The 10,261-nt window shown below is 56.7% G+C and overlaps 1 protein-coding gene across 1 annotated transcript in view; it reads left to right on the top strand.

Moving 5' to 3' along the window:
- The first annotated feature begins 7,466 nt into the window (after positions 1-7,466).
- The window catches only part of GRIK3 (glutamate ionotropic receptor kainate type subunit 3), a 119,311-nt gene continuing 116,516 nt past the window's right edge, over positions 7,467-10,261 (top strand). The window contains exon 1 of the mRNA XM_054223932.1: positions 7,467-7,586. Within this exon, the coding sequence (XP_054079907.1) occupies positions 7,472-7,586 (115 nt within the window). The 5' untranslated portion in view covers positions 7,467-7,471. The remainder of the gene's footprint in view (positions 7,587-10,261) is intronic.

Here is a 10,261-nt window from a genome sequence, read left to right as displayed (position 1 = left end):
ACCGGTTTGAAAAGGAGTCTCCCATCAGCTTAAAACAAGGCCAACGGACACCTGTGCCGGAGGCAGGTCCCGCACCTCGGGCCCAAGGGTTGTCGGCAGCCGCTGCTGGAGGGGGTTCCCCGCTCCGACTGCCTCTACCCCAAGTCTCCTCAGAGTATGATGTGGCAGCTCCTGCTCCTCCTCCTCTCTGCTCTCCTACGCCCCTTCCCAAAGGTGGGCTCCCACAGGAGCTCAGGGCCAGGACATTTCCACCCCCCGCCCCAGGCACGTCCTTTTTGCCTCCACACATTTAACACACCTCAGCCTTTCACAGCATCGCACACATCCCACTGCTACGGGAAAGCTGTTTTCTCCTGGACATTCCATGCCCTTCCCGATGCAGAAGCCTCCTTACCCCCAGCACTTCGGCTCCTCCACATCGGCACATCAGCGATGCCTCATCCGTGCCTTATTTTGTTCGGAATAGGTACCGCCAGATCCAGCCACAGCTTCCCCACCCAACATCTCAACCTTCTCCGAATGTGCTGGAACAACCGAGAAATTTGTTGTGAATTGGAAACAGGCCTGAGTTTGCAAGGGGACTGGGAAAAAAGGCTGGCTGCAGCTGGCCAAATTAATTCCCAGCATAATTCCACTGAAGTCCGATTTTAACAGGCATTTGAAATAATGTGCTCTTTTCTTGCCCTTTGCATGTGTAGAGGAAAAAAAAAAAAAAAAGGTATTAACAACTCATTCCAAATCTTTGCATGGGTAATTAGACATGTGGGTAGTAAAGTGCCCTGTGCACTCACAGGTTGGCAGGTGACCAACCTTCTGCTCAGCCAGTTGGTAACTTGTACAGGAGAAAACCGGAGATACCCTTCCTGGGTCTCATACAATGGACCACACTTTGAAGCCAACAGGTCGAAAATAAACCACATGAGAATTTATCAGAAAGCCAAGGAGCATACCAAGTTTTTTTGTAAACTGGTTCCACATAAAGATAATTGCAAGCAGAGTCTAATTCTGCAGTCTCTAATTTTCTTGTCTGACTAAGCAGGCATAATTTACACCCATCAGTTGCAAATGGCTTCTCCCACCAATCCTAAAGATAGAAGGCTTTTTATTTTTTTTTTTTTTGTAAAAAAAATTATTTCCTACCTCTGCAGAAAGAGGATGAAAAATACATGCAAAGGCTGTCTGACACGAATATGTATTTCCACTCAGCCTAGTTCAAAAGATTATATTGCAACTCAGAAAAGGAAGCACTTGATGGAGCTGACTGGCCAGAACAGCTTCTCTCCCGTCGGGGCATGAACATGTGGTGTGATAAAGATAATAATTTAAACTGGTCTTATTCATTTTTTCCCTGTTGCCCTTTTCAGCCTCGAAGACACACTACAATTGTACAGGCCGCCTGCTGCTGCGTGAGGCTGACGAGCAGCTGGGGCCACGCGTGGCTCCGCTCCGCGCACCCGGCGGGACCCTCGCACTCCGGGGGAGCCGGGACAGCTCGGTCGCCGCTCACCCCACCGCATCCAAAAGGCCGGGCAGCCCTTCACCATCTCCCGTTTGTGCTGCCTCGGGTGCTGGGAAGCGCCCGGCCTGGGCTCTCAGGGCAAGTACCAGCCCATCTCCAGGTTCAGACCCAAGGGCTCTTCTAAAGAGGTGGCCGATCAAAGGGGGTGCCCAGCCAGGGTCCTGCTGCGCGGGGTTTGAGGCCAGAGCTGGCATGGACGTGGCCACCCCAGCATCGGAGCGGCTGAATCCCCTCCCGCGACCTCCCGCACGGCTCTGGTCAGAGTTTTCCCGTAGCCCCGGCCCCCTGCAAACATCCCCGCAGCAGAAGAGGAGAGGAGAGCAGCAGTTGGTCCCAACTCCCTTCTCGATTTCACAGCTTCCACAGAGCGTTTCTGCTCCCTGGTTTGACAGGAGCTCGCATTCTCCCTGCGCAGTTGCCTGACTTCCACGATAATATATTCAGCAGAACTGGATACATTTCAAACCAGCTATTACACCACGGTATGTTCCAACACAAATATATGCAGCGTAGTGCAGCAACAATTCTTCTAGGAGTATTACTCTGTAACAGGGATTGCAGAAGAAGCCCCTTTCCCTGCCCGCCCCCCCCCGCCATGCGAGGGCTTTTGGGGCAGAGCAAGCCGGGCACATCATCTAGAGAGAATAAACCTGATGAAAATTTAAGTGGGAAATTTCCAGACACTCAAATCATCTGTCCAGCACCACGCGGTACAACGTGCGAGCGGTTTCTGGCATCATCCTCAGTCCCCCACCCTGCGGCAGGGACAGCAGCCCCCCCGGTGCCTCCATCCCCGCTGGGAGCGGGGTATCGCTCTGCGGCCTCGGAGAAACCCCCGCGCAGGCTGCGAGCGAGCACGGGGGAAACACAGCGCTTCTCCCGTGACAGATTAAATGATGAAACGCTATAGGTAGGAAGCGGAAATTTTTCCTCTTCCCCTCCACGACGAGGGAAATCTAACACAAAAATTACAGTAAGTTTGTGGGGGCAAGCGTGGTTTCTCGCTGTTTGCTTTTGCGGGAGCTCCTAGAGCACGGGCAGTGCCGGCACCTCACCCCGGCTGTGGGCGAGGGCCCAACGCCTTCCAGAGGGACACAGCACTGAACGGCCCCGAGCCCTTCGGGGCAGAGCCGGCCGCTCCCCAGCCCAACGCAGCCCACGGCGCTCACCAGTGCGACCACGGCTCCCCGGATGATTACTTCGGAAGGAATCCTTACTGGATCTAAACTTGCCATTTAAAACCAGAAAAATCTACTGTGGCATAGGCAGAGCGGCGGGAGGAGTCAGAAAATTAGAACCAGAGCGTCAGAAGAAGAGAAGGGAGAAGAAGCGAGCGCACCATCAGGAGAGGAAAGGAAGGAGGGATTCTTCATAAAGGGCGAACCCCATGAACCGCAGGCTTAAATTTAATTTAGCAGCCCATCAATCAAGCTGCCGGGTGTCAGAGCTAAGGGCTGGCTGGGACGGTTTCAGCAGAGGGCACTCAAGTCCCAGAAATCTGCATTTGCCGGCCCCGGTATATTTACTCTCTGGTATTTTAGGAGCCGACTTCAGCACATGAATCTCGGTAATGTGAGCACTGGGCCCCATAACTCACATTGATTGTAGTTATATTACACCTGATGCATGTAAATCTAAACAAAATGCATGTGGATGTAGCTAATTCAAGTGAACCAGTTTAGACACCATTAAAAAAAATAAAGAGAAGCCTCTTTTTCTTCATTAGCATGGAAAAACGCCATGGCTACAGCAACGCTTGTGTCTCTTTCTGCAAGGTTCATACCTCTGCTGCTGCTCTGAAGCATGAATCTTATTTGAAAAGGTCCTTTGTCAATCAGCATTTTCCCCTAGATATTAATAATTTCAACATTTTTTTCCACTTTTGCAAGCAGTTCCTTTTCATACATAACAAGCCCTACATTCATGGTCTGTGGAACATCCATAAATATACAGCTTTATTTGTAGGTGAGAGAACCGAGATTTTTATGTATATAAAACCCCATAAAACGGACACAACTATCAGAGTCCTATCTGTGTGATAAATGGAGCCCTAAGTACCACACTGATTCACTATAAAAAAGGCAGCATGAAAGTCTAACACATCCAAATATCCTCATAACAAACTAGGAATAACCAAGTGACTTCTTCTAAATGGAACGCTGTGTTCATAAGTTATAAATACAGCAGAATTTGTACTAATTGATATGCTATAAAATGGTGAGTTACCACATTAAAACTATTTTCACGGCAGTTGTGAACTGGGCAAATACCTTGTATTTTTAGCATCCCTGTAACAACTCATCGAACACCTTCTGCTACCTTTGACTGTCCTTCAGCGAGGCAACAGCCACAGAGTCCCAAAAAAGGTCCTCACTTTCCCCGACACAAATCCTCCCTCCCACGGAACGGGTGCCCACACGGACCTCCCCCCGCCGCCCAGAGCTGGGCAACACTTACCCATGTCACAGCACCAAGACAGGGCTCTGGTCCCACAAGAGGCTCCATTCCTCCTGCAGATACATCTCTTTCTTCCAGCCATTTTGTCCCTGCTGTAATTACATGCTAACGACTGAGCTCCACCACAGCTGACGGAGAGCTCGGCCTGGTGGATAAGGGTCATTGCTCGCAGGTGTGGATCCTGGCAGCATCTACAGGTAACAAAGTCACACAGTCTTTGTAGGGGTAAAAAAAAATCTAAGGCAACTATGGTGCAACATCTAAGAGTAGTTTCAAAAATATCTTCTTTTTGATCACAACACAGAGCAGCCCTGGGATCCCCTGGGATGCTGCCAGGAGAGAGGAGCCCCGCCAAGCCAGAGGCGAGGGACGGGGCTGGGGGACAGCGTGGGAGCTCAGGAACACGAGGGGAAGCGCATCGGTGATGTGCTGTTCTGTTGCATGCCCCTCGGATTGCTTCGGGGAGGAAAGGCCATGCGAGCCCCGAGCGAGGAGAGGCGCCGCCGCAGAGCGCATCTCTGCCGGTGCCCAGGCACCCCTGGCTGGCTTTGCCATCTGACTGCTGAGAAATGCTCCTGCCCGGCCTTTCTGAGCCGCGCAGACTTCCTTCTCTGACCTACATACACGGCGAGGGCTATTCATGACCTCCATCAGATACTAATCAAATAAGATAATAAGAAATAAACTATTTGTGCTGGTACTGCAGTAGGATCCAGAGGCTGAAGCAAAGGTTAGAGCCTTATCAGTGCCTGGTGCCAGCAAAAAGGCAAGATGCAGCATCTCGGCACTAATGAACTAACAGAATAGAACATCCTAGCCACACTGGAATTTAAAAGGTCCACAAAACCTGAACCTCTTGTCCTGAGTTACTGAAAAATCAAACTCTCTTCTCTACATGCTGGAGTCTGCAAAGAACAGCCCCAGAAGAGCAAGTCCTCTCTCTCCCACTAGGTTTGTGGGGCTTTTTTTTGTCTCCAGGTGCAAAGATTCACCAGGTTGTGACATTTAATTTTGTAACAAGTTCACAGAAACAGCTGTCCTTCATTTAAGCAATAAGTAAAGAAAATGTCTCCCGTGCCCTTTTGCTAAATCTTGTGCTTTGTGGTGTCATGAGGGATAAAAATATCCTTAACATGAGAGACCCTGTTCTATAACTGCCTTTGACACTGGCCAGATTTCCTGCTGGAAGTCTGAGCCTCAGCCTGCCCACAATAAACACTAACAACAGATCTCTGAGACCCAACTTCTGCGCAGTGCTTTGGGGGTGCTGGGGAGAGCCTTCGCCTCTCTGGCCTGACTCTTAGGTAGAAGTATGCAAAAGCCCCCTCCACCATGACACCGTGACACCATGCTGGGCGCCCGGGTCACGCTCAGGGACACCCTCCCATCGCCCCAAACAAAGCACGAGTTAAACCATGGGGGAGGCTGCGGGAAGAGCTACACCAGCGTCTCCGGGAGGGGCTGGTCCTGCCACAGGCGTGCAGATCCCCCAGAGACCCTTCCAGCTTTTCCTTACGATGCCACGCTGATGACAGCTATCAGACACCCTGACCAATCCCCACTGCTCCCGCTGCACCAAATAGCCTGAGGCCAGACACCACCAGAGACCAGACACCACCATGACGGGCACAGGGGGGATGCCCCCCGATGGCTCTGCCTCACTGCAGCAGGCACCGTGCTCGCTGCCTGCTGCCAGATGCAACGCCCAGGAACTTTTCTTTGAGTTTTAGACCGAAAATGGTTTGCGTATGTCCCCTCCTCCAGCTCAAACACGCAGGCTGATGGAGGCTGGTCCGGGATGGGTCGCCCGAGCGCAGGACAGCGATGGGCTTTTCTCCCAGCGCCGAGCCCGCCCGGCTTGCTGCTGGGGAAAGCGACGGACAAGGAAAATTAAAAGGATGATCAGATATGGAGTAACAGCATGTTTGTAAGAAAATTAAAGATTTGCTCTTCAGATGTTCCAGGCGATGTAGTTAGCAGACAGCTGGCAAATGGGAGCGATTGGAAATGATGGAATAGATCAAATTATTTAAATGAGAAAAAATAAATTCGCCCTAGCCTAGCCCAGCAAGTTGACAAAGCAGCCTACTTATCTGCTGCATGTGCAGCCCTTTGTCTCTGTCACCGAGGTCATTAAACTCCCGGCTGCCGAGCCCGGGCTGGGCGCCCGCCCGCGGGCACCGCCGCTCCCGCCGCCCCGGCCCCGCTACCGCCCGCCGCCCCGCAACCGGCCGGGCCCGGCCCGAGCCGCGCCGCCCCGCCGCGCCCGCCTGTCGGGGACTCGGGGCACACGGGGGACAGCGGGGCCCCCGGGGACATAGGGGACAGCGGGGTCAGCGGGACCCGCGGGAGGGCGGAGGCCACCGGGCAGCCCGGGGTCTGCGGGACGGGGCGCCGTCGGGGGCAGAGGGACGCCGGGCTCCCGGTCCCCCCGCGGCGCCGCCGTCGGGCCCCGCCCCGCGCTCCCCGCCGAGGGTCCCCGGCCGCCTCCTGTCCCGGCGCTGCACGACCCGCCGCCCCGGCCGTGCCCTCGCCCCGGGGGAGCGAGCGGGCGGCAGCGTGCCGGGGCCGGGGGGCGTCGGGGGTGGGTGTCAGTGCGTGCGTGTGTGCGTGTGTGTGTGTGTGTGTGTGTGTGTGTGAGAGAGGGTGGGTGGGTGGGTGGGGGGATGTGTGTGAGAGAGAGTGTGTGTGTGTGAGAGTGTGAGTGTGTGTGTGAGGGGTGGGGGTGTGTGAGGGGGTGTTGTGTGTGTGTGTGAGGGGGTGTGTGAGGGGGTGTGTGTGTGTGAGGATGTGAGTGTGTGTGTGTGAGGGGGGTGTGTGTGTGAGGGTGTGTGTGTGTGTGAGGGGGGGTGTGTGTGTGTGTGTGAGGGGGTGTGTGTGTGTGTGAGGGGGTGTGTGTGTGAGGGTGTGTGTGTGAGGGGGGGGGTGTGTGTGTGTGTGAGGGGGTGTGTGTGTGTGAGGATGTGAGTGTGTGTGTGTGAGGGGGGGTGTGTGTGAGGGTGTGTGGGGGGGTGAGGGGGTGTGTGTGTGTGTGTGTGAGGGTGTGTGTGTGTGTGAGGGGGTGTGTGTGTGTGAGGGTGTGTGTGTGTGTGAGGGTGTGTGTGTGTATGAGGGTGGGCACGCTCCACTCCGGGGCTTTGCGCGAGCCGCGCGCATCAGTGGTAGGAGGGGACAGAGCCGCTCCTGCGGGCGCACCGGCAGCCCCGGCTCCGCAGGTGCCGCCCGACCGGCACCGGCACCGCACGGCCCGGCACGGCCCGGCACGGAGCGGGGCGGCTCGGCTCGGCTCGGCCCGGCACAGCTCGGCTCGACACGGCTCGGCTCGGCGCGGGGCGGCTGCCGCGGGACGGGCCGGCGCGGCCGCACTAAGATGTGCCATGAGCGGTCCGGCCTCGGCGCCGACCGGCCGCTCCGCCTGAGCCCCGGGCAGCAGCCGCCCGCTCCCCCGCTGCCCCTGGGGCCGTAGGGCCGCGCCGGCCCGCGCCCTCCCCAACGATGCCCCATCTCTGGCCGGCTCTCCGCGGCGTGCTCTGGGAATACTGGGCAGCGCTCCTGGTCGGCGGCTTCTGGGGCCAGTGCTCGCACGGGATGCCGCATGTCATCCGGATAGGTAAGGCCACCTCTCCCCGCGGGGACGGGTCGGCGGCGGCGGCGGGGCGAAGTTCAGGGCGCGGTGCCGGGGCGGGGGATGCGGTGCCCGGTGCCCGGGCGGGACGCTGCCGACGGGCGCGGAGCGGTGCGGGGCCGTGTCCCGGCACGGAGCGGGACCGTGCCGCTGCCAAGGGGGTAGCGCGCCGGGGAACGGTGCAATGGGGGTGCTGGGCACGATGCAACGAGGAGAGGAGGGGTGCTGAGCTCCCGGAGAGGGTGATGCTCTGCCCTAAGAGAGGAGGGATGCTGTGCCCCCGGAGAGAAGGGATGCTGTGCTCTCAGAGAGGAGGGATGCTGTACTCTCAGAGAGGAGGGATGCTGTGCCCCCGGAGAGGAGGGATGCTGTGCCCCCGGAGAGAAGGGATGCTGTGCTCTCAGAGAGGAGGGATGCTGTACTCTCAGAGAGGAGGGATGCTGTGCCCCCGGAGAGGAGGGGATGCTGTGCCTGCTACAAGGAGGACTGCGGTGCCTGGTCCGAGGAAGGCTGCCATGCCCCTGGAGAAGGGGATGCTCTGCCCCCGGAGAGCGGGGCTGTGGTGCCCGGTGTGAGGAGGGGTGCCGTGCCACTGTGAGGAGAGGCGTTGAGGCTGCTGCAGTCGGGGTGCTGTGCAGAGGTGCCTTGACCCTGGGCCAGGGGTGCTCAGCCCAAGGGAGAGGCAGCCGGGGGGGGGCGGCCTGCAGCACCAAGCCCCACTGCCCGGAGGATGCCAGTGGGCTCGTTGCGCCGCAGCCGCTGCTGAGGGCCAAGCATGTTTCATTAAATTGCTGAGATTCTGGGGAAAATTAATTTTTAATAATGTTACATAAAGTAATTGCACAGATAACAGCTTGGGAAAGAGTCTACAATCTTTCTTTTTCTAATTAAACGAGATACATGTTTTAAGTGTGTCATATAAAGAACAGCACTGATTTTCTGTTACATCCCATGTACTTTGCTATCAGTACACATTCCCAGGGATTTGCTGTCTGCCCAGTAAAAATTATAAGGACAGGTTTACCTGTCTTTTCAGGGACCAAATTCTAACCCAGAGGAACTAGTGAGAACTGAATAGATTTGTGAATATTTTAAAGTGGAAAAAAATGCGTCTTATTTATCCCAGTGCAACTGCATGAGAAAGCCAGGAAGAGAAAAATGCTAGTCCTGAGGGACACCCGCTTTCTCAAGTGAAACACTGTCACCTCCAGAACAGTTTTGAGCGACTGCATGGCCCAGATCGTCTCATGGACAAGGGTTTGGTTCCTGCAGGGTGAACATCTGCTCTCCCCTGCGCTTCTGTGAACAAGGCATTCCAGGCAGATGCGCTCCTGTGCATGTTGGAGCGCCAGAAATGTTGGTGGAAAAGGTTAACGGACCTGCCTCTGGGGCCTGGGCCCTGCTGGCTGCTGAACTTTTACCAGAGCCAAGCTGCTTGGTGTGCTCCGCCGCAGCCGCAACAGCTGGAAGTGTTTTGTGCGACTGAAGCCCAGTCCCAGAAAAGCTCCCTGAGCTGCTGACGGGGCTTCGCCAGTCCCACCGCGCACGCAGGGAGGCGGCGTCCCACTGTGCCATGGCAGAGCCCCCCCTGTCTATCACCAGCCTGTCCCCACCGAGAGCACCGCAGTGCCGCCGCAGCGTTTCTCTTCCCAGCGGGTCCCAGGGCACAGACCCCCATTGGGACTGTGAGCCGTGCGCCCGGGGGGGCCCTGATTGCAGCTGGGGTGCTGGGCGTGCAGCTCGTCCTGCTTTCGGCTTGGCAGCAGCGGGCCTGCCTCTGGCGGGCAGAGCGGGCGCGCTGCCAGGCTGGCGCTCCGCAGGCGGCGCGCAGGGGCTGCTGCTGCGTGAGCAGCCGCTCGCAGGGGAACGGGCTGAAGTCCCCAGGGCGGGGGCTGCCGAGACCCCCGGGAATACCAGCGTGGCTCATGGGGGACGTTCAGGCCCAGGAGTGTCCCTGCGGCTCTGTGGAGACATTTAGCCTCAAGTCCAGGTGCCTCGGTTGTGCTGAAAATGGATTTTGTTGACAGGGCTCAAAGCAATCGCACAAAAGGACAGAGGAGCGTTCAACACAGAAACTGCTGCCAGCCCTTCACCGACACCAGCTGCCTTTGCTGTGGCTCTGCCCCCCTTCCCCGCAGCTCCCCGGCTCCGCTCGGCGGCCGCCCCACGAGCTGGGCGAGGGGACACTGGCGCTGGGCTGGTGCAAACACAGTGAGGTGGCAGGCAGGGCAGGCAGGGCAGGCAGGGCGGGCAGGGTGGGCAAGGCAGTCAGTGCAGGCAGGGCAGGCAGGGCAGGCAGGGCTGTCCGCTGCCGGAGCACTGCTGTGCACCGCCTCTGCCAGCGCCGCCGTGCCTTCCGCAGGAACGGCCTTGCTTTAATTGCGGAGAAACACCCTGACATTCAGCACATCATTTAGCCTTTTTCTTGATCAGTAAAATATGAAACTTAAAGATCAGAAAAAGGCTTTAACCAGGGCTGGAGGGAGATGTCTGTTTACCTTCGCTCTCAGCTAAAACTGGCGTAATTTTGACCTCTTTTTCAGCCCACTGGAAAATTGCAGCTTTTTCCCCCTGCAATAATTTGTGCAGAGCTGCCCTGGCTTTCAAGTAATTCTTTTAATTATTAGGTTATGCCGAGTAGTGGAGAAAACTTAAATAAG

The sequence above is a fragment of the Rissa tridactyla genome, chromosome 18 (genome assembly GCF_028500815.1).
Source record: "Rissa tridactyla isolate bRisTri1 chromosome 18, bRisTri1.patW.cur.20221130, whole genome shotgun sequence".
NCBI lineage: Eukaryota > Metazoa > Chordata > Aves > Charadriiformes > Laridae > Rissa > Rissa tridactyla.
The sequence above is the reverse complement of the archived record's forward strand: the minus strand, read 5'-3'. Positions and strand labels throughout refer to the sequence as shown.